The 25,308-nt window shown below is 39.4% G+C and overlaps 1 protein-coding gene across 2 annotated transcripts in view; it reads left to right on the top strand.

Moving 5' to 3' along the window:
• MAPRE2 (microtubule associated protein RP/EB family member 2) overlaps nt 1-25,308 on the top strand; it is a 198,004-nt gene that overhangs the window by 103,968 nt on the left and 68,728 nt on the right. For both annotated transcript variants that reach the window (XM_049769713.1, XM_049769712.1), the window contains one exon: nt 13,102-13,229. In XM_049769713.1, the coding sequence (XP_049625670.1) occupies nt 13,102-13,229 (128 nt within the window). The remainder of the gene's footprint in view (nt 1-13,101; nt 13,230-25,308) is intronic.

Raw genomic sequence — 25,308 nt, forward strand, 5'->3', positions numbered from 1 at the left:
AAACACATCTGTCAAGTTTCTGCCTTCATAGAGCTTATATTCTGAGGATAGGAGTCAACAAAAGTAGACATACACAATAATAATGTCGTGCAATGATGTCTTGAAGGAAAGAACTGTACAACAGAGCCACTGAAAGATGCCACTTCAGAGAGTGGTTGGGGAAGGTTTGCCCAGAAGTTGACATGTGACCCAAATTTGATGTGAAGGGTGCAGCCAGTGGTGCCATAGACTGAGAATAACAACCTTCTTTGCCACAGGTGTTGAGCCCAAATTATCTGTAAAGATAAACCTTAAAGCCTCCATAATTTTGTGTGTGTGTGTGTGTGTGTGTGTGTGAGAGAGAGAGAGAGAGAGAGAGAGAGAGAGAGAGAGAGAGAGAGAGAGACAAAGAGAGAGAGAGAGAGATTATGTGAAGGGAAGACACATTTCAGAGGTTCTGAGAACCAGAGGAAGAACTAGCACCAGCAAGTCATAGGGGTGGTTCAGAATCAGAAATGGGGGGCTCTTCTCACAAAATTTTCTCACCCCAGTTAGACTTTGCCAGATTGCCACATTCACTCTTTCATTATATTTTACACACCCAGTTTTATGTAAGGCAGATTCATAACCAAGCATGCCACCCACCATGCCCAGAAAGGCTGACCTTGGGTCATAATGGGTGGAGAAGCCTTAGAGCCTGGAAGCAACTTGGGATCATGGGAGAGAACTAAGGTCAGGGTGAAAGGGAACAAGGCCAAGTAGGGCTGGGAAAGTAAACAGAGGGCATATGGTCAAGAATGAGTGGCTGTAGTGGGAGCCAAGTTGGGGTGGGAGAGGGCAGGAAGCAGGGGCACTGAGCAGAATTGGTGCCCTGAGGAGACCAGCTAGCCCTGTGGCATGGGAATGCACTCTGGGTCATTGGAATTATTTTCAGAACATGGACCAAACCTCCCACTGTTTGAAACAGATGGACATTTAGGCAGATATAATCAACTAGAATCAACTGCATTGGGGACCATATGAAGAAACATATGCCCATTTAGACGAGTGTGTGTGTGTTTGTGTGTGTGTGTGTGTGTGTGTGTGTGTGCGTGTGCACGCACAACCTAGGTTATTTTTTCCTATTAGTTTAGATTCATTCATGTCAGTGAACTTCATGAATGCCACAAAGAATGATTTTAACATTTCAAAATACCTTCATACCTTGGGTGAAAGCCAAGTTCCCGAGTCATTGCAGGGCCATTGCTGAGGGCTTGTTGCTTCTTAGCTTAAAAATAACCAAAACCTATCCTGCTATTTTGAAGGTTGGATTTGTTTCATTCACTTAGACTTGTGGGTAACAGCCAAGGAGTCACATAGGAATAATATCGACTGATTGGGAAGTGAAAATAGTGGTCATTATTGGGTAAAGGCCCTGGTCCCTATCACTACTGGGTGAAGTCCTTGAGCATCACCACCATCATCAGAATGAGTCAGAGGTTGGTTTTCAGGACTAGGCATAGAATCTCCTTGTGTAAATGGTTGGAAAGACTGCTACATCATATTAAACATTTTTTTTAAAAAAAAAAGTATTTGGAAGACTTGGTCATTTGATAAGAATAAGTTTTACTCTATTTTGTTTTGGTACCACATCTTAGGTTTCTCCCAGGTCAGTGCTCAGAGGTTGCTTCTGTCATACTCAAAGGACTGATTTGAAGCCTCTTATGTACAAAGCATGCACTTCAGCCTTTCGAGCTAGCTGTCTGGCCTTGTTCTTTAAGGTGCCACTTCTTGGTACAACAAATGGACCTGGGAGAACACAGTTTTTCTGGTTCTTCTCTCTGGGTAGATGGTAGTTATTCACTGGAAATTGGGGTGCTAATTGTTAATCTGAATGGAACTTGTGTCCACTTTATAAAAGCATTATCATGAATGCACTGAATGATAACGAAGGACAATTAATCCTTGCAGTGAGAGGCTGCCTACAAAAGCTTGGAATAAAGAGCAGACAACTGTGCTAAAACAGAATTTTTCCAGCATTCCCCAACCCATTTAGTATGAAAGTTCCTTACAGTGGTTTCCCCCACCCCCCCACCCCCTTCTGGCTCTTTGTGAGTAGCCTAATGTGGAAGAAAAAAAAATACAGTGTCTGTATTTTAATCAAATCTGAATGTTTCATAATTGTGAGCCTGCCTTCATGTTTCTGCTCAGTCCTTGTCTGAAATCTGCTCCAGCCTCTGCTGTCCAAGAAGGTTCCTGCCACTTGCTGCCTCTGCAGCTGAGGAGGCCTGTGCCCTGGGGAGTTAGTGTTGCATTGTCTCTCATCCACCTTCAAACCCAGTAAAAATAAAACAGATGCCCCTAAGTGTGTTATTACACAATAACACAATACATGACCTCTGAAATCCCCTCTGCCATCTAAGGCCCCTGCCTCACTTTTTCCATATGTGAAGAAAGCTCCAGGACCCAGTTTGAAATGAAACACAATGTAATGTGTCTCCAGGGAGATTACAGTTGGCCAAAGTTTGTCTTTCACAGATACCCTCTTTGGACTTCGGCTTCAGTCCATCTTCACTCCCCAATCCCTCCTCCAACTTCCATTTTGTCCTTGCTCCCATATTTGAGGTCACAACTAAATGAGTCAAGAATTATCTGGAGGGCCCGGAGAGATAGCACAGCAGCATTTGCCTTGCAAGCAGCCGATTCAGGACCAAAGGTGGTTGGTTCAAATCCCGGTGTCCCATATGGTCCCCCATGCCTGCCAGGAGCTATTTCTGAGCAGACCGCCAGGAGTAACCCCTGAGCAACGCCGGGTGTGGCCCAAAAACCAAAAAAAAAAAAAAAAAAAGAATTATCTGGAGATAGTTTGTTCAAATCCTCCCCCTTGCCCAACTGAGTGTAGAGAATGGATCTGGCCCCACTGAAAAGCAGCTGTGTTTCTGGTTCAGGGGACACATTTACTAGTCATTCCCTGAGGAAGGCCACGTCATTATTCAAAACAGCCTCTGGAGGGTTCCATCAGCCTTTGTTAGGAGGGAACAGCAAGGAGGCACGTGGGTAGAATTCGCTGGTCAGAGGAAAACCCTCATTTCAGTGAGTGTCCACTCTGACTTAATCCTCTCATTCCACCCTCAGGCTGATAACACACAAAAGCAAAACAACAACCTGAGGGCTTCCTTTGACTGTAGTTAATTGTAGGTATAAATATATGTTTTTTGGGGGAAAATTTTTTTCTTTAAAAATATTTTTATGGAGCTATAGTACAGAGGGTAGGGCAATTGCCTTGCAAGTAGCAGACCTGGTTTGATCTCTGGCACCACTATGGTCCCCAACGGCCCTAAAGAAGTAGTCCTCGAGCTTAGAACCAATAGAAAATCTAAGCATCACCAAGTGTGGCACAAAGCCAGAGATACAGTACAGTAATTAAGATTTTTGCCTTTCAAGCAACTGACCTGGTATCCTTTATGGTCCCCTAAGTACTGCCAAGAGTAATTCCTAAATGCAGAGCCAGTAGTAACTCCTGAGCATCGCCAGCAGTGGCCCAAAAACTAATGTATATACACACATAAATATAGAGACAAGTTTTTAGAAAGATGTCACTTGTTTATAAGAGAAGGAAATATATCAGTGATTGGATAACTCTTTTCAAATCATAGTCTTTGTGGATACTTAGAACTATTTGCAAAATAACTATTTCTGTTTGATCACGCTTGAGAAACTCCTATCCCATAGGCCTGTGGAACATGAGGGGACAGAATATATGCTTCTAGCCTCTACTGCAGCCTGTCTGCCTGGTTATGTGGCCTGTGAATGATATTATGAATATCCAAATGATCTTTGGCAGAAAATTGGTTGCCCACTCCATTTGGACTGAATATATATCAGGACATGTACGTATACCAATATTTGTTACATTTAATATATAATATATAAGTGAAAAGTCACATTCACAAATGTGTTTGGAATCCTAACTTCAGTAAATTGAATTGAATTAATTGAATAAATTCCCTTTACCTATTGGGTATAGGAACAAGCTAACATTGATCTTCCTAAAAGCTTAAACTAGAGAGGACTCTGGCATGAAAGCTGAGTATCTACTACCTTGGCCTAGATAGTTGATTGATTGGTGAATGGGCCTGTGACCCATTTTGACTTCTTTCTCTCTAAAAAGGTGGAGACCAACAGACCAACTTCTAAGACATTTAGACAGAAACTCTCAGCACAATGTGTACCATGGCTTTCTATCAAGCATTGGTATTGTTAAATATTACTTAAGAAACCACTTGGGTTATAGATTATGTACGACTTCAGACATCCTTATGTTCCCAAGTCCCAAAGAAATAAACAGTAGTATTCTTTGTACCTCTTTTCCATGCTGTTCTTTGTTTTCATTTATATAAAACTGCATGAAGGACGGATTACATGTATTTATCATGTGGCCTGGGCAGGGGGCTTGCTAATTGTTTCTTCCAGCAATGGGAAAACATGTTGAAAATAAAAGAAAGATGGTTACAAGTATGGATAGAATTGTCAGAAGTGCAAAGCGTGTAAACGGAGTACCTTGGTATGGGGTGGGTTGAATTTTCAGAGCATTTTATATTGATTGTAAAGCTCGCAATTGTAAATAAATGTACTCCTTTAGGGACTGACACAAAAAAGGTAATTCTAGTCAGGAAGGCCTTTAAAAGTTCAGCTTCAAAATGGGTTTGGAGTAAATCGAAGCCAAATGGGGCCTCCCTGCAGAGTAGTAGACAGTAATCAACTGCTTACTGAGGGCTGTTCTTCTGCAGATGGTTGCGACTAAACTTGGGAAGCCTGGCAAACTCAGACATTAGTTGTGAAAAAAAAAATCAAAATCAAAATAGGTTCCACATGCCACATTCCCAAAATTAATTTCCCAATCCCCTCTCCTTACACTAACACACCCTAAACAACTCCAGAGCCACCATCCTGGAACACCTGGTGCATCAGAACCTTGCTGGAGTGGGCAGGGAGGATTGTCCTGTTTTCCCTTCAAAAAGAAAAGTGATCAAAATATGAGGAAAGGAGCCCTCCTCAGCACAAATGTGGCTGATTTATTTGTAAGGCTTAGGGTGGAGCAGAGAGACAAAATGAATCGCATAAGAAACAATTTCCGCTAAGGGCCACGCAATAACACTAGCATAGATATAATTTATGTGTCAACCTTTGAACAGATATTCCCCTGAAATAATTCACAAACCTTGCCAGATTTCTTCTTCTTGGACAGAATTGTAAACTATTTTGCAATTGGTATTGGGTCCACAACTGATAAGGTAGTAGAATTCAGATTCTGTTTATACAGTGTAGGCTTTGCCAACCCCTTCTTCAGGGCCAGTATACCATCCATTTCCTTTTGTCCCAGTAAGCAGAACAAAGTGCAGTGTCTAATAGGTGTGGCTGAGTAACTGCTGCAAAGCACACTCTTTGCTGTTCCTCTCCCTGCCCCCGCATGGCCACTGAGTGCTCACTCTAAGATGACAGGAAGGGAAACAAACATTTTGGCTGTCAGCCAAGGCCCTCCTTTTCCTGAAGTCGTGTGTATCAGCGGGCACTGTCCACAGAGAGGCCAGAATCAGGATTGCCTTCTGGAGGTATGAAGGGATATTTGGCTCTCTCTGCATTGCCTTTTCCTCTTTACAATATACATATGATACCAGCTACCCAGAAAGCAGCCGTTCAAACTTGGGTTGAAAACAACAGATACACTGCGGTTTGCCACTGGTTTTCTTGTAGGGGTCATGAAAGCAAGCTAATTCATAGATAACATTTCTATAGCATAGTAAAATGTGCGGATCCACGGGCTGGAGAAATAATATGGGTGTTATGGAGCTCACGCTACTAACCCTAGTTTTATCGCCTGCACTGTATATGGTCCCCTGGGCTCCACCAGAAGCAAGCCATGAGTATAAACTGAGCTTCGCCTTTGCTGGTAAAGGCCTCAAAACAAAACAAAAATTAAAGAACAAAATGAAACAAGAAAAATCAATTAAGACAAAAAGTGATCCAGAGGCAGTATTGTAGGGACTTGACCCTTACATTATCAACTGCCTTCAGTTTATTTACCAGGTTTTAAGCACATGATTATGCAGTAAAGAACCTGACAACAACCTCTGACTAAGGGAGAGTACTTTCACTTCCTTTTTATTTGCAAGGATAACAGAAAGAAATGCTTATGTCCCAGGGCCAGATGGCAGGTCGTCTAAGAATAAACTGTTGTTTCTGTGTAAAGAGATACAAAGGTTTTAACAGGAGACTAAACCCAGCACCCTGTGTTGGATTCATGATCACAGTGGCATTACTTGACTTTCATGAGCCTTTTGTTTTTCTGAACTGAGTCTGGAAATTAGCTCAGTCAATTAAACCAAAACTGATATTTTGAATTGTTTTTATTCCTAACTTCTAAAGGAATGGGAACCCACATTGGTAAGGGAAAAACATACTTCCTGCCCTGTTTTCCTCACATGATTCTCTCAAGGATGAAAACAGGAGCCTGAAACCACTTAACTCCAAAATGATAGGTGACGCCTTGCATTCCCACACATCCATACGTTTCTGAAGAGTTGGCATTTTTACCTTCATGCTGTAGATATCATGGTGAACTCTTAGCACGTTAGAGTAGCAATTATTGGAATCTTAGGATTTTTAGTAATGTTCACAGATGAACTAGGGTTATTAATTTCTCTCACACTAGCCCTGAATTTAACATATGGACAGAAAGTAGTTTCTTTTGGGAATTGTTGAGTCACCTGAATAGTTTAGAATCTACTGAAGTTGCACCAGTAGAACGAGTGGGAATGGAAGGCTTGGGAGGAGAGTGGATGGCAGATCCCTCAGCTGATGCCTGACCTGGGAGGGTCAGAAAGGAACTTCCGGCCAGCACCAGAAGGGTTAATGCACACTGATGCACAGACTCACTCTTCATTGGGTGGGTAAAGGGAGCCAAGGACAACCACATGGTAAATTAAATTTAGGAGTATCTTGGCGATTCAAGAGAAGGAAAATAGACTGAAAGAATGTTTGCGGGCAGGACTGTGGCTCAAGTGGCAGAGCACATGCCTTATTTGAATAAGGCCCTGGTTCGATTTCTGTACTGCCCCTGTGTGTTCCTTGTTCCATCACACATAGCTTCTTGGTGTGGCCCCACACAACTTAAGAAGTTTCATCAGCATGGATCTTAAACATAAATTAAGCATATTTATTTCATTGCTATTACTTTGAAGTAGGGTCAGAAATCTATTTATCACTGTATTTTACAAAGTATAATGATCCTAACCTTTATCAATTCACTCTTACTCACGATCTGTTCTGCCCACTTCTCCTAAGTGACTCCTGGGACAGAGCAATAGGGTAGACTAGAGGGTCGGACACTTACCTTGTACACTGCTAATCCAGGCTTGATCCTTGGCACCGCAAGGAGTGATCCCTGAGTGCAGAACCAGCAGTAAGCTCTGAGCACAGCTGGTTATAGCCCAAATCCTGCCCTCCAAGCTCTTTCAGCAGGCTTTCTGGGGACTGCAGTTAGGAGGGAAAAAGGATAGTGGTTAGTAGTCCTAAGGCAAAAGTCAGGTACCATTTCTTGGTTTCCTGGTTATCTTCATGAGCTCCTTGAAGGCTGCTGTTCTTACTTGCCTTTGTCAGCTGAAGGATCATTTAGATATACAGTGATGGTCCTTGGGTCAGTGTTATCATTACAAAGATTGAAGGAAATTGTTACTCATGGACAGACAAACAAAGTCCTTGTTTTCGTGGATTTTTTTTCAGAAGGTAGCACATTTCTTCAACCTGTCTGTTGATATACATTTCCTTCTGTTATATAACCACAGGACCTCCCCTCCTTTTTCTTTTAAATCTGAGCTTGTCTTTCTAAAACACAAATTTGATAGTTTCTCTCTTGTTGTTTTATGTTTACATTTGGGTTTTGTTGTTGTTTTTTGTTTTGTTTTGTTTTGTTTGTTTTTGGCAGCGCTCAGAGGTTACTCCTGGCTCTATGCTCAGAAATCACTCCTGGCAGGCTCGGGAGACCATATGGGATGCTGAGATTTGAACCACCATTATTCTGCATGCAAGGCAAATGCCCTACCTCCATGCTATCTCTCCAGCCCTTACATTTGTTTTTTTAAAGTCATCTGGAGCAAAAATATCAGTTTGATCTGGTTCCAGTTAGCACAGTTTTGGATGTGGGTGGTTCATACAAGTCCTAGTAATGTCAAAATCAGGTCAGGAGACAAAACTTTTAAAAAAATACAGAAGTGCTCAAAATGATATCAAATTATGACAATCACATCAAACTATCCGAAATGTTTAAAATTTTGATTATTCATATTTAGTCAGGTTTTACATCATTGATATTAAGTTGACCAAGTATTAAAAATAATTAATTTGTTTGATAAATAAGACTAAAGAAAATAGTTGAGGGGCCAGAATGATAGCACAGCAAGAAGGCATTTGCTTTGCACACAGCCTACCCTGTTCGATCCTGGCATCCCATATGGTCTCCTGAGCACTGCCAGGAGTAATTCCTGAGTAAAAAGCTAGGAGTAAACTGAGAGCATTGCTAGGTGTGGCCCAAAAACAAAAAGAAAAGAAAATAGCTTAAATTACCAGCTCCCCAGAAAGCATAAACAACTTCGATAATGACATAGAAAAGAAAGAATGCGCATCACATTATCTAAGAAGCCAGTTCTCATGAGTGTTTGAAAGATTTTTCAGAGTAAGAGAATTGAGATAGATCCTTTTATTAGTAGCAATAAGTTAACATTTCATATAAACTTTGAGGAGAAAGCAGATTTGTATTGTTTTATTTATTTTTTTTAGATTTATCTTGTTATGATGTTAACAGGAGCCAAATAAAACACTTTTATAAATATGTAGATGTTTGTGAAAATTAGATTTTTCTTTTTAAAATGTCAGATTTAAAACTATTAAGTACTTCTAAATATTATTTACCAGTGGTGGAAAAAATGGTCCTGAAGGGAAATGACTGGCTTTAAGTCTTAGGAAGAAATATAGAAATTGGAAGAAAGCATGATTCACTTTAATTTTGTTGTACCAGAAAACAAGGACATAATCAAAGACTATTAGAACTTTGTCTTTGGACATGAGGTCCTTGGAACTCAGAACATAGTTTGAATAATCTCATCCATGTCTTATCACTATTTAAGTAGTGATTAATTGTTGGATCTAGGCAAATACCCTGAGTGGCTAACAATATCAAAGGAGTTAATCCGACATTATCTGCTTCCAGATAGAAATTCTAACTTTGCTTGGAAATGCCCTGTCCTCAATTAGAAGCTGAATGAGATAAGGTCTCTGGATCAAATTTCATTTTAAAGGAATACAAGGGGCAGAAGACCAGTTGGAAAACACGAGCAGAACTTAGTTTGTGAAAATTTTTAGATAACTTGGTTCTTTAAACAGCTTTCTTAATTGTAAGGTAAAAATGGAAACAAAAAGAAGCCTACCTATATGTAAAAGGAAAAGAATTTATTAAAAATCACAGTGCTTGAACTTTATTTGAATTGATATTTAAGCAAATGGAAACAATTATATGATATGATGTATATTTTATATTCAGAAACTATTTTTAGATGTGATAATGCTATCATTGATTTCTTTTTTCGGTTGCCCTTATCTTTCAGACACACGTGCTGAAATACTTAAAGGTGAAATGATATGAGGCTTGGCATTTACTTCAAAGTATTCTACTTTGGAGGACAGAGTGAGATTCAGGGAAGGGAGGGAATATTGATGGGAATATAATGAAACAAAACTAGTCAAGTATTGGCAATTGTTGAAGTCAAGTAAACGTGACTTATTTGTTATTCTGTTCTTTCACAAGTGTTAAAAATTCCACAATGTATATGATATCCAAAAGTGTATGATATCTTTTGTATATTCCACACATTTGATAAAATTGTCAAGTTTCAGCAAAGTTTACATGTTGAAAGGAATTTTTTTTTTTACTATATACACCTTTTATAAGGGCAAAATTGAAAACACTGATAACACCAAATGCTGATGAGAGACATCAAATGGAAAACATCAAATGCTGCAGCCACTTTAGAAGACACTTTGGTGAATTTGGCAGTTTCTTTTTTTTTTTTTTATAGACTAAATAAGCTCTTGCTGGTCTAGCATTTTGTTCTTTGGTATTTACCCAAATTAATTTAAAACTTACTTGTAGTGACTTTATTTTTAATTGCAAAACTAGAAGCAGCCCAAATGTTTTCCATGGGTATTAGATTCAGAGGATGGAGTATTATTTAGCACTAAAACATAATCAGTTGCCAAGACATGAAGAATTCAGAAGCTAATCTGAAAGGACTGTACTCTGCATGATTCTAATTCTATGGAATTCGGGAAAAGCCCAGTAGTGAGACAGAGAAAAGATCTGTGATCATCAGATTATGATGGAGGGATAAATCTGTGAACACAAAGGATTTTTAGGGCACTGAAACTTTTCTGTATACTACTGCAGAAGAGATATATCTTTATAAATTTATCATAAATCCTATGATGTACATCAAGAGTGAACTCTCAAATGCACAATGGAATATGGGTGATAATGTTGAATCATCAGTTTGAGCAAATATATCTAGCTGGTGCAGGATGTTATTAGTGCATAAGATTATTGCTCTTGCCCCAGATATCTTTTTTTTTTTTTTTTAAGATTGTTTTGGTTTTTGGCTATCCCCTGCTGTGCTGAGAATTTAGACCTAGCTCTGTGATCAGGGATTACTTCCAATAGAGAGCAGTGGGCCCTATGTGGTGCCAGGGATCCAGCCTGGGTCAGCCACCTGCAAAACAAGGACCTTTATTCTCGGATTCTTTTTTTTTTTTTTTATTCTCGGATTCTAAGTATCAGTTTTTTGGGACAAAAAAAAATTAAATAAATCTTTTCTGTTACTTATGGCCATTAATAATATCCCTCATGCAAATTTCGGGAAGTAGTAAATGCCTTAAAATGGCAAAGAGTTAAAAAAATAAACCATGCTTTCCATTTTCATCATTAACAGTACAATTTAGGCAGTTAAGTAGTACTTGTTTTTCAGACACATTTTTTGTTTTGTTTTGTTTTGTTTCTGGTTTTGGGCCACACCTGGTGACGTGACGGTGATGCTCAGGGGTTACTCCTGGCTATGCGCTCAGAAATCGCCCCTGGCTTGGGGGACCAAATTACGGTCTGTCCTAGGCTTGCGCGGGCAAGGCATATGCCTTACCACTTGTGCCACTGCTTTGGTTCCTTCCAGATACTTTTTAATATTTTTTTTCAAAACTCTGTATGAAACTTTTTATTTGTTTTTGTTTTGGGGCCACCCCTGGTGACGCTCAGGGGTTACTCCTGGCTGTGCACTCAGAAATCGCTCCTGGCTTTGGGGACCATATGTGATGCCCGGGATCCAACTGAGGTCCATTCTGGGTTAGCTGCTTGCAAGGCAAAAACCCTACCACTGCACTATCCCTCTGACCCCTGTATGAAGCTTTTTTTTTTTTTTTTTTTTGGTTTTTGGGCCACACCTGGTAACGCTCAGGGGTTACTCCTGGCTATGTGCTCAGAAGTTGCTCCTGGCTTGGGAGACCATATGGGACACCGGGGGATCGAACCTCGGTCCGTCCAAGGCTAGCGCAGGCAAGGCAGGCACCTTACCTTTAGCGCCACCGCCCGGCCCCTGTATGAAGCTTTTAAGAATAAAGAATATCCTTCAAGGGTTTTGTTTTTGTTGTTCTTTTTCCTAACGGAACAAATATATAATGTGTGTGTGTGTGTGTGTGTGTGTGTGTGTGTGTGTGTGTGTGTGTGTGGTTTTTGGGTCACACCCGGCAGTGCTCAGGGGTTATTCCTGGCTCCAGGCTCAGAAATTGCTCCTGGCAGGCACGGGGGACCATATGGGATGCCGGGATTTGAACCGATGACCTCCTGCATGAAAGGCAAACGCCTTAACTCCATGCTATCTCTCCGGCCCCAATATAATGTGTTTTCAAAGTGGATTTCCTCCAAGTTGATGAAAAATGTTACTGCCTTGCCTACTTTATATGCAAAGTTATATTTATATAACACTTTTCTACATTCAGCATTTTTACTGAAAGTGTCTGAAATAACTAGGTAGCAGAAAGTACACAAAAAATAAAATGCAAAATCCCAATTCCGTCGGAGCTGTATTTTATGTCTAGGAAGAGAAATAGAATGTAAGGTAATAAGAAGGCCTCCATGTGAGGTTGCATTGAATGGAATTTGTCAGAAATGAGGGAATGAGTCTCAGAATTGCCCAAAAAACATTCCTGGCTGAAGCAGCAACAGTGTAGAAGCCTTGAACTAAAAGTGAATTTCAGAGGTCAAAAAGCAACCAGGAGAATGGTCCCCATGTAGTGAAGCAAGCAGAAAGATAGATGAATTCAGGAGCAGAATATTATTAGGCTTTATGGAGCTTGTTGAGCACTTTGGATTTTATCCTAAGAGTTGAGCAACCAAGCAGTAGTTGTAGTTCTTGTGTTGAGATTAGGTGGTGGAAACTAGGATGCAAGTTGAGAGTGCACATGCAGATACTAATACAAAACGCCTAGTGAGAGCTAGCTGAAATTTGGTGGCTTCATAGAGCAGCCTCTGAACATTCTTTCAAGGTAAATAGAACCAGTAGGATGTGGCAGTGTACTGATTTCAGCCTGAGCAACTAGATTCAATGGAATTACCATTTACCGCCTAAAGATGAGCGACTGGAAGAGGCACAGCTTGGAAGGATACATAATAGAGTATGGAGAGCTAGATTAACATAGTACACCTTGTAAGAGACACCATAGGTTTTTATTATAATCACAGACTTCAGGACAAAAAGACTATAAATTATAAGATGAAATTGAAACTGTCAGACTCAACGAATATTTGAGTCTAGTTGAGGAAGATGTAGAATGATTATGTAAAACAGTATCTACAGTTTAATTACATGATGGAAGATATATACACTAGAGAAAAGAGAATCCAAAGGGCCAAGCATTACTTTTTATTAAACTTCTCTTAAATTTTGCCAAAGATCCCAAATTTGAATTTAGTCATAGTTTATATTTCTGGGTTAATATTTGCCTTGTCAGTGAATCTCACATTTTTTTTGTTTTGTTTTATTTTTCTAGTTGGGGAATGGCGGTCAATGTGTACTCTACCTCTATAACCCAAGAAACTATGAGCAGACATGACATCATTGCATGGGTTAACGACATAGTATCTTTAAACTACACAAAAGTGGAACAACTTTGTTCAGGTAAGAAAGACTTTTAAAGTATTTGCTGAAATGTTTGTTTCTGTTCATGTTGAATGTGATTTTATGGACTATATATGGTATTTGGGTAGGAAAGTGATACTGATCAGTATTAATATATAATTGAAGTTGGAGCATGGAATAGTGTTGAATCATTCCAGTGAATCATATGAAGACCTCCTTTGCACAGGGTTAAAGTTTTTGTCTTGTTGGTGTTAAGGACACAGCTGGCAGCGATCAGAGCTTACTCCTGGCTCTTTACTCATTGATCGGATTCTGGAGATGAGACCGAGGTCTGTTTCATACAAGGCAAGTGCCTTGCTACCTGTCCTTTCTCTCCAGTTCCCTAAAATTTAAACTCTTATACATGACAGGTAAGTTTTTTTCTATTTGAGCTGTAATCCATCTCCAAAGTTTCATGATCCTCATCTCTCTCCCCGGTGCCCAGACCCACCAAATGCATCTTATACCCCGAAGACTCCTTCTCTGCTCTCTCTCCTCATGTACCACCTAGCAGTTTTTATGCTCCCTGTCCCAAGATGCTCTTTCTCTTTGTTGTGGAATCCTATTCACATACTTGTCACACCCAGAGTGAAGGTTCCCCCAGCCTCCCAGGCTCCTCAGGGCTTCTCAAATCACAGAACCTATATTTTCCAAATAATGTTTGCCAGGCTATGAGAAAGTCCCAAAAGCTCTGAGAGTCCATGAGGAAATAACTGTTGTTGTTTTATGTTGTTTTTTTGTTGTTTTGTCTTGTCAGATGCCTAAGATAGCACCATGCCTGGATAAAAAAACAAAAGTTATATCTACTGGGGTGATGGTGGTGGTGGTGAATATATAACGAATTAAATTTGTTTTAAAAAATAAAAAGATTCAACTTCAGTGTTGTAGGGAGAGGGCATGTTACAAAGACATGCTACTAGTAAAGCGTGTTCATTATTAGGCTAGAAGAAATAGAAGGAATAGTTTTTATAAACCACATGTTTTCTGATAATTCATGGGTTTCTCATGGGTGACTTCTTCCCTGACAGGAGAATGTTACTAAAAAAATAGAAAATATTCCCAAACTATTCTGATAGAAAATTTCTTGAGGCACAAAGTAGTCCTCGAGCTTCATTGATATGGTGCTATTGAGTACCCTGTTTTACTTCCCAGGAAGGCTTCTATAAAAATATTTTATGTAGTGCACTAAATATTTGGAAGGCACTGAGTCACTCTTAGATATGCCCAAGCCCAGCATCCATTTTCCCTTTGCTAGGTCTGACTTTGATCAGAATACTGCTCTTCTCTCACAGTCCCTTCCACCATCTCATGAAGTTGGCCAGAGCCCAAAGCATTGTCTCAAATAAAGAGAAAGATAACATCAAACAAAGACAAAACCTTGACCTTGGTATACAATACTCAGTACCAAACTCTGGAGGCAGAGGAGTAGGAGGGAACAATGACAGGACTTGAGACGACCTAGAGACTGTGGTGGAAGATTGCAAGCACTTTGCTAACAGTGGCATGTAGTAACTTTGTACATCAGTACTATCTACTTTGGCACTAATTGACCATTAACCCAAAACATAATAAATTTTGGGTTTGTGTGTGTGTGTGTGTGTGTGTGTGTGTGTGTGTGTGTGTGTGTGTGTCACATTCAACAGCGCTCAGGGGTAACTCCTGGCTCTGTGCTCAGAAATTACTCCTGGCAAGCTCCGGAGACCATCTGAATGGCAGGATTAGAACCACCATCCATCCTGAATCAGTTGCATGCAAGGCAAACACCCTACTGCTGTGTTCTCTCTGTCCCGGAAATATAATCATTTTTTAAATAAATAAAATAGATTTTAAAAATATGACGCAAGCAGTAGGGTGTTTGCCTTGCATGTGCTAACCTAGGACTGCGGTTCAATCCCCCGGCATCCCATATGGTCCCCCAAGCAAGGAGCGATTTCTGAGCACATAGCCAGGAGTAACCAATCCCCTGAGCGTCACCGAATGTGGCCCAAAACCAAATATAAAAAAAAAAAAGTAGGGGCCAGGAAGGTGGCGCTAGAGGTAAGGTGTCTGCCTTGCAAGTGCTAGCCAAGGAAGGACCATGGTTCGATTCCCCCGGCGTCCCATATGATCCCCCCAAGCCAGGGGCGATTTCTGAGCACATAGCCAGGAGTAACTCCTGAGCGTCAAACGGGTGTGGCCCAAAAACCAAAAAACTAACTAAATAAAAAAATACATAAAAATAAAAATAAAAAGCAAAACATTGTCCCACCCAACAAAAATAATAATAAGTGTAAATTTAAAACTTAAAGGCCAGAGTGATAGTACTGTGGGTAGGGCATTTGTCTTGCACATGGCCAACCTTTGTTCTATCCCAGCATCCCATATGGTCCCAGATCACTGCCAGGAATAATTCCTAAATGCAGTCATCCTGAGCACTGCCAGGTGTGGAACATCCATCCCACCATAAAAAAAAAAAGTAAAGTATTGTCTGAACCACCTTCTGTGTGCGTAAGCCTTAAACATAAAGTCCTGTGTTTTTTGAGGTCAACAGTGCTAATGCCCAGATTCCCTTCCTTTCGGAATGAGCCAGGGAAAAACTTAAACTAGGCTATGTACCAGTTGTATATTGGTTGATTTATTGAGACGATTTTAATAGTTACAGGCAAAGACAACTTTTCTGATCTTACACATCTGACATTTCTACCCAAATTTTACTGTACATTCTAAGCTCTGTTATTTTTAGTTTGTTTCCGCCCCAAAGCAAAAATCAGTTTCTGTTACTAGCAATCCCTTCAGTAATCATACATATTATTTGTAGTGTACTTTATGTAAATCTTACCCCCAAAGGATTTGCATTTGTATGGATAAGGAAAATGGTAGGTTATCAAAGAAAAGAGACACAGGAAGAAAGGCAGTAAGGAAGAGGGAAAATTAATTATCAATGTTAAATCTTAAAGGAATGAGGAGGAGCTTCCTATGCAATGCACCTGCAGAGATTTTGTTATCAAATGAATTGAGAGTAAATTAAAATTTGTTTAGATAAAGGGGCCAGAGAGATAGCAAGGAGGTAAGGCATTTGCCTATGATGCAGAAGGATGGTGGTTCGAATCCTGGCATCCCATATGGTCTCCTGTGCCTGCCAGGGGTGATTTCTGAGCATAGTGCCAGGAATAACCCCTGAGTGCTGCCGGGTATGACCCAAAAACCAAAAAAAAAATTTGTTTAGATACAGTAATACATTTTTAATGATATAGACCTAACCCCCCCCCCTTTTTTTTTTACATATTTTCCCAATTTGTCATGAGGTAAATCCATCAAAATTGTATCACTACTGAAAGATTCTTGTGTAATCTTTGTGAAACTTTAATGTGCCTTTTGCGACCATTTATAACCAAGATACATTTGGGATTTGAAATTTGGAAGTATTTGGTTACCCTGATTACGTTAGGTTATAAGATTGATGGTTTAGTAATGAAGTAGCTTTTTTTTTTTTTTGGTGTTTGGGCCACACCAGCGGTGCTCAGGGGTTACTCCTGGCTGTCTGCTCAGAAATAGTTCCTGGCAGGCATGGGGGACCATATGGGACGCTGGGATTCAAACCAACCATCTTTGGTCCTGGGTCGGCTGCTTGCAAGGCCAACACTGCTGTGCTATCTCTCCGGGCCCATTAATGAAGTAGCTTTTAATGTGCCTTTTTGTTTTGAAGCATAGCATATAGCTTTGGGCTTTTCATTTTGCTTTTTGGTCTTAAAAACTCCTAAGAGAAGGGAATATAACTCAGTAGTAGTAAAGCACTTGCCTTGCATGTGTGAAACTTGAAATCTATTCTTATATCATAAAGCAAAAGTCAATTTCCAAACTAGAGAGAGCTTTTATTATAGGGAGTAGGTCTTCTCAAATTGTAAATTAATAACCACATGCCACCATAATATCCTAGGGATTAGCTTAAAATACATATTCATTTTGGGGAATAATTCAAATGTTGGAGCACATATCTAGTATGTGCTGTCCCTGAGTTCAACATCCAGCCCACTCTCCTTGATCAACTGCTGGGTATAGCCAGGTTGCATCTAAGCAGGTATGATCTTGGTGGCTTTGCCACCAGCAGCACCACTTTGCTAAGCCCAAATTCAGAACTGCCAAACCCACACTTCCAGGCATTTCTACATATTGTTAGGGTACTTGACCTTCTTAAGCAGTTTTTGGGTACACCATCTAAACTTGCATTTTATAGCAAGCACCCCCAGTACTTAGATGCTTCAGCCAAGAGCTTACAGTACATTTTAGAGAAACCTCAAGCCACTAAAAATAAGATTAAGTTATCCAAAATCTATTGGGCATAGCAGTCTTACTCAGAATTCAGTCTATGACTTTCTTTTTGATTTGTTTCGGCAGTGGCATTTAGAAAATTATGCTTTCTATTTACTTATTTATGATTTTATTTATTTATACCCTTCATTGTCCTGGAAGTCATCTAAGGTAGTGAGGACAGTGCTGTTGAGATAAAAACACCAAACACTGCAGTCCTAAATTATGTATCCCTTGACACTTACAATAGACTGATTTCTCAACTAAGGTATTTTTTTAAACTTTTCATTTACTGTATATGATTTTATTTTAATAGTATGCTGCCAGGACCTATCCAGGGACGTCAAATGTAGTAAAATGAAACGTAAGCAGTCTGAGAGAGAGAAGAAAGAACAATGCTTTTTAATGCTTGCCTAAAGTTTCCCCCGGGGGGAGGGGGAGAGTGAAAGAGAACTAGAGCCCTAGAGAGCCTGCAAGGTGGGGGGGGCTCGGAATTCCTGGGTGAACTGCTACGTTTCATGCAGAGTGGGAGAGGGAGGGAGGGAAAGAGGGGGGAAGGAGAGGTGAGGAATGGGAGGTGGAAAGAGAGGGTAGAATTAGGCCTGGCAGTGGTGCTGGTGGGGACTGGAAACCCCAGCCTCCAGGCTCTCCCCCAATTTCCTCCTGTTTTCCCCCTAATCTCCATGGTTCCCCTTTTATACCCAGTCAGTTATACAGGTACATGGGTGGGGAGTATGAGGGGAGCTGGGGAGGGAGCATCATCACCCCTTAAAGATACATTAACATGGGCCCAGAGAGATAGCACAGCGGCGTTTGCCTTGCAAGCAGCCGATCCAGGACCTAAGGTGGTTGGTTCAAATCCCGGTGTCCCATAGGGTCCCCCGTGCCTGCCAGGAGCTATTTTTGAGCAGATAGCCAGGAGTAAAAACCCTGAGTAACGCCAAGTGTGGCCCAAAACAAAACAAAACAAAACAAAAAAGATACATTAACATTTATATAGTAGCAGTATGCTATGGAAAAACACACAAAAATGGCATCACATATTTAGATTGATAATTTTTCTTATTCAGTAACTGTTTCTTAGTGGGAAGGGGCTTCAGGAAGTGCTCAGGAAGCCAGTGAAGACGGATGCTCTGCTCCTAACATTCTCTCTGACCATTTTTCTATTTACATTATGTCTTGATTTTTTATATATAAACATATATAAATAAATTTCTAATTTATTTTTAATTTATATTTATATAATTTATTTATAAATTTATATATTATATATATCTATATATAATATATTTAGCTAAAACATCCCCCTGATGTTAAAACTAACATCAGCTTTCTCAGGTCATAAAGAGCTGAAAGCCTTCTCAAATTTCAATTTAGTTTTCTTCAGAACCTTTTGCCTTTCTGTAACATTTCCTTTGTTTTCATGTGAGCATTTTTTCCAAACTCTTTAAAGGAAAGATATAAGAAGGTATAATCATTGGACACAAATCACAGGAAGTTAGAAAATGATTAAAATATCTCATCCTAATCACCTGATTTTACCTAAAGATGTAACTTTATAAAAAGTTTTCTTAACATTAAATCTGATTCTTATAAACAGATGCATTTTTGGCGTGCATTTATTTATTGTAAAAAAGCACCAATCTGGGGGCTGAAGCCCTGAGCTAGAATGCATTACATGCATGCAGAAACACTGTGTTCCATCTCCGAACTCTACCAAATGTGGCCCAAGTTACCCCCAGCACTGCTGGCTCGAGCATCACCACATCTCTGAGCCTGGCATTGAATAGTTCCACTCAGGGAATATTGCCAGGAGGCAATATCATCCTCAGGCCTCCTGAGCATTGCCATTCTGGGCTACATGAATACCTTCTGAAATAATAGAATAGAATAATACTGCTCACCTCCACCTGTTTTGAAAATGAACATTATTTTTCGATTACATACAGAAGAGGAGGATGCATGAAACACCATAGAAAGACCATTATTGTAGTTCTGTTGCTTCTTAAAATTTACTGGGGTTTTGAGCATGTGACAAATTGAAACACTTTGTTTTAGTTTAGTATCAGTTCAAGCAGGTTTACTAGCTATGGCACTAAAATTTCATGCAACATTCTCAGACCTTAAAGCACAGTATCTGAGGGAGCAGGAAAGATCAGAGTGTTAACATGGAGAAGGAGAAGGGAGCAGGAGTGAGAGGGGAATTTTGTGGGAACGTAAGAAAAAAATTTTGCATCTTTTCCTTTACCTTCGACCCTTTTATCTGCCGTACTATACCAAATTGCCTGTGATGCTTACTTATGATGTCCTTTTCCCTGTTTCCAACTGGGATGGAAGCAGCAGACATTGTAGAGCCAACAAGTTCCTGACTAGGAACTACCCCAGACATCACCTCTGGGACAGACCGTCTTCTGCTCTCTGCAACCTTCCTTTCCTCCTTCCCTCTCAGTCCACCGGGCATGCAGAGACCAGACTTCTTCCAGATGCTGAGCTGATGCAGTATTGTGGGTGCAGTATTTCTGGGTATATCCAGGGTATTTTTCAGGACCTTTTGACATCTTAATAAAATGTAAACCAGATTGCCCTTTTTGGTTGAGATGGGGAGTCCCCAAGTGGTACTGGAGTCCTGAGAACCACTTTTGGCAACTGGGCACACACATGAGGGCTAAGGTCTGAGGATTTGATTTAGCTAAATCTCTGTGACTCTAGGACCACTCATGATACTATACCCTAGCAGGATTGGGAGGAGAGGCCTCCAGAGCACCCCCAAATGTTTGAGGGACCATTTTGTAAGGAACCTGACCTCTGTACTTTCCCTGGCTTTCCATTTCTCCCATTTTTAAGACAGTGTAGATCAGGGGTCGTCAAACTACCTGTTTAAAAAGTTTGAGGACCCCTGGTGTAGATGTTTACTAGCTTAAGGAGACAAGGAGACTTCGTTTCTGTCTCAATCAGTGCTTTTCTAAATTGTTGCGAGCTTTATCTTGGATTCAAGCTTCTGCTACTTTCAGGAAAGTTTCTGAAGCTGGTCTAGTGGTAGTCACATTTATAAACCAGGGGTCTAGCCTGATTGAATGGCTCCAGGATTCTCAAAGGTGTGGTTGTCTGCCATGCTGGCGTCTGTAGCACAGGGGCTTGGCCCAGGAGGACTGTCTCAAGGGACATTTTTGGCTACAGCCTGTGTCTGTTAAATAGATTGATCCCAGCCTGGCGTGGTGTCCCTATGCCTGCTTTCTGCTGTCCACAGAGACCGTGTCAGGAGGACAGGTTAGTGATGCAATCAGCTTGGAGTCTAAATTTAGTAGGTCTCTGTTGACTCTTGAACTGAAACCAAGTAAGGATATTTCATCAGTGTCTGCAAGCCGAAGAGCCTACTTAGCTTTATAAAATCAATACTTCTTTGCTATATGAAATTTAAGTCATCTTTGATTGTCGAACTGGATTATTAGAGAAGAAATATGAGATATTGTTTGTATTGAGGATTTATGTGCTATGTGTGAAGGTGATTGGTGGAGTTGATGAACTATTTTCCCAGTTTTATTAGACAAACTAATTTTAAAATCAGGTTGCTTGATCTCAACATGCCTGCTAATTGCAGGACAAAATTAAGAAGGGGGTGGATGATCTGGGGAGAGAAGTGTCCAGTCTCAGCTTCTCTTACTACTGTGGGTCATATCTTCCAGGCTCTCACTAATGTGCTAGTTGAAAGTTTATTTTTAATAAAATATGAAAATAGTATTTTTCTTCTATACTGTATGTATATCTATCTTGATCTTTGTCATTGAAAATAGTTTTTGTTTGCTGCCCTTTTGTATCTTCATGCCATTTAGATATGTAGAAATAATCTACATTTTAATCTCATTACTCTTTTCAATTTAATAATCAGTGTAGTTTTTATTAACACACATGTTTTAAATCCCTTTTCAGACTAATCCCTGGAGACCCAGATCAATAAGATGTAGTCATGGTTCTCTAAGAGCTGAGTATATAGCAGGGCACTATCTTTCAGAACACTAAACACTGCTCTTTAAGTATGGTTTTGGAAGAACTGAGCCTTCTGGGAAAAGAAAGTGCTGGGAGTGTGAAAAGACTTATCCTTCCAATTTCCTAACAGTGTGGCCCATGCTGCCTGGATGACAAAGAATGGTGATAGTTTGGAAAATAATTTAGAATTTCTCCTTCTAGAGCCAAGGAGGATGAACTGATTCCTACGTAGCATATGTCTGCTCTTAGGTACAGTCCTTAAATCCATAAAGTATATTCTTTTTTAAGAAAAATAAAGTTGTTCTTCCTTTCTTTCTTTCTTTCTTTCTTTCTTTCTTTCTTTCTTTCTTTCTTTCTTTCTTTCTTTCTTTCTTTCTTTCTTTCTTTCTTTCTTTCTTTCTTTCTTTTCTCTCTTTTTCTCTCTCTTTCTTTCTTTCTTTCTTTCTCTTTCTCTCTTTCTCTCTTTCTTTCTTTCTCTTTCTTTCTTTCTTTCTTTCTTTCTTTCTCTCTTTCTCTCTTTCTTTCTCTCTCTCTCTCTTTCTTTCTTTCTTTCTTTCTTTCTTTCTTTCTTTCTTTCTTCTTTCTTTCTTTCTTTCTTTCTTTCTTTCTTTCTTTCTTTCCTTCTTTCTTTCTTTCTTTCTTTCTTTCTTTCTTTCTTTCTCTTTCTTTCTTTCTTTCTTTCTTTCTTTCTTTCTTTCTTTCTTTCTTTTTCTTTCTTTCTTTCTTTCTTTCTTTTCTCTCTTTCTCTCTTTCTTTCTTTCTTTCTTTCTCTTTCTCTCTTTCTCTCTTTCTCTCTTTCTCTCTTTCTCTCTCTCTCTCTTTCTTTCTTTCTTTCTTTCTTTCTTTCTTTCTTTCTTTCTTTCTTTCTTTCTTTCTTTCTTTCTTTCTTTCTTTCTTTCTTTCTTTCTTTCTTTCTCTCTTTCTCTCTTTCTCTCTTTCTCTCTTTCTCTCTTTCTCTCTTTCTTTCTTTCTTTCTTTCTTTCTTTCTTTCTTTCTTTCTTTCTTTCTTTCTTTCTTTCTTTCTTTCTTTCTTTCTTTCTTTCTTTCTTTCTTTCTCTCTCTCTCTTTCTTTCTTTCTCTCTCTCTCTCTCTCTCTTTCTTTCTTTCTTTCTTTCTTTCTTTCTTTCTTTCTCTCTCTCTTTCTTTCTTTCTTTCTTTCTTTCTTTCTTTCTTTCTTTCTTTCTTTCTTTCTTTCTTTCTTTCTTTCTTTCTTTCTTTCTTTCTTTCTTTCTTTCTTCTTTTCTTTTTCTTTTTTCTTTTGTTTTTGGTTTTTGAGCTACACCCGGTGACACTCAGGGGTTACTCCTGGCTATGCACTTAGAAATCGCTCCTGGCTTGGGGGATTATATGGGATGCTGCAGGATCGAACCGAGGTCCGTCCTAGATGAGCATGTGCAAGACAGACACCTACTGCTTGTGCCACCGCTTCGGCCCTGAGTTGTTCTTTCTGATCTCATCTTAGTAGTGTGTGAAATTATTCTTGAGTTGCGATCAACTATCAGTGCATTTTGGATACTTTCACAGAATAACACCATTTCGTTTGGAGAAATCTAACAAATAATTTAAACACCATCAATTCAGATATCAGCAGTGACTACTCAGATCTCTAACTAGAAAGGTATTATGTGACTTTGTTAGTCTTTTTCACGTGTCAGACCTACCAATATGTCCTTTTTTCCCCCTTAGCATTTCAATTAAAGGCCCTTTAGATGGAGATGACCACCATAACTAGGGAAAATAAAATGGACTGGGGAAAAATCTATCACATGGAATGTTACTATCTTACTGAAAGTTGGCAATACGTATTATTTAAGAAAAATCAAGGAACATATAATCAAAAAGCAGGAACAAATTTATAATGTTATTTAAACTTTTAACAGTTGCCTCTTAACATTCTCAGTAAGTTCACAAAAAGTTTAATAATAGGAACAAAACAAACAAATAAAAACACCCACAGAGTAGTAGTATTCTTTAGGTTAGTCATAGGTTTTCTTTTTTTTTTTTTTTTTTTTGGGCCACACCCAGCGATGCTCAGGGGTTACTCCTGGCTATGTGCTCAGAAGTTGCTCCTGGCTTGGGGGACCATATGGGACACCGGGGGATCGAACCGCGGTCTGTCCAAGGCGAGCGCAGGCAAGGCAGGCACCTTACCTTTAGCGCCACCGCCCGGCCCTAGTCATAGGTTTTCATTATTTTCTTTATCTGGGCAGATTCCCATATTTGGGTGCAGTCTTTGGAGTTCTTAGCAATAGCTCATAAACTCACATCATCTGCTCTTGGGCTTTGAGTTGTTTTCTTATGATCTATAATATTAAGACTGCTGAGTCTTATGTGCTCCAAGACTGAATGGGTCCATCATGAGCCTAGATAGAATAGAAGATGAGAACTGCTATGCCATGGGCAGGTCATCAGCAGAAGTATGAGTGTATCCCAGTTACGAAGATGACAGAGAGGAGAGAGGAGGAGCTAAACAGGAAAGGAACCTTCCACCTCCAGCATTGACTCTTGTCATTTTTCTTGCCTGGGCCTCAACTCTATGGTCCAAGGAATATAGGCAAAACCTAAGAAATGGTGCCTAGTGCAAGGATAGGGTAGATTTGAAGATTTGTAATACAAATGACAGAAACCTTTGTAGCCCCTTCTCTGTCTTTATTTTATGCTAAATTAAAGTGTGTGATGATTTGTTACTTTGTTATTTTGTTCACCAAAATCTTTAAAAACAAGCATCTTAATAAGGACAATAAAAATGGAAATTTTAACATATTGTAAGTTATTTTGATTTTTTTAAAGATGTCACTTTATATGATGAATATGTTCCTGATAAAACATTATTTGGTATTCATATAACTATTTTTTTCTTTCCCCTTTCTCCTTTTCAGTTTAAGTAATTTATAGACTTTAACAGAAAGAGAATGAAATTGGGAAAAATAGTCATTTCCTTTCATAAATGAATTTGTGATTACTTAAGCCCTTCCTATGTATAACTGGAGAAATATGTGAAAATTGGAGAAACCCTAAAATGCTTTTCAGTAGATACACTGGAGCATGTAGGAATGTGTTCAAATTCGTTTGTTCCTCATAAGAAGTCAAGGGCTTCATTTGTTATTTGGTTCTTTGCCCTTTAAATCTAAAACATGCATTTCGAGATTCATATTTCACATCTGAACCCAATTCGTCATCTTTAGAACTCTTGATTATTTTAACCAGATATTATAGTTCATAGTTTCATACTTCAGGGACATAATCATAATGCCTTAACATAAATATATATGTCCACCATTTTCATATATTTCTATATATATATATTGATTCTTTTCCTAACCCTATATGGAAGAATAGGAGTTTCTAATTCCTATTTTGTTAAAGAATAGCTCAGAGGACGCCAGTGTTCACAACTTACACCAAGATGATCCTTGGATCATGACCTGTGTGCATGGTGGATATACATATATATTAGAGACTTCATTATTTAATACTTGCATATGTTTCTCATTTTTCCCCTCATATCCATTTATCAGGTGCTGATTGCACACCTACAGGAAGAAGGAAGCTAGATAAGAAATCTATACCCCTACTCTCTACTTGTATTCTATTTGGAGAAATGAGACCTCTTTGGTAGTTCATACTAATGACAAGGATTTGACCCAGTGGTCAGAAGAAATTCCATCAAGAACTTATCAATGGGAGAGAATAAAAAGACTCAATATTTTACCATCTTTGGTCTTCTCCCCAAGAGTGGAGTAAAGAGCCTTCCCTTTGGTCTGTTCTCCTTGCTTCCCCTTTGCTCTGATATCACTTCCTTTGAGAA

Source organism: Suncus etruscus, chromosome 3 (genome assembly GCF_024139225.1).
Source record: "Suncus etruscus isolate mSunEtr1 chromosome 3, mSunEtr1.pri.cur, whole genome shotgun sequence".
Classification (NCBI taxonomy): domain Eukaryota; kingdom Metazoa; phylum Chordata; class Mammalia; order Eulipotyphla; family Soricidae; genus Suncus; species Suncus etruscus.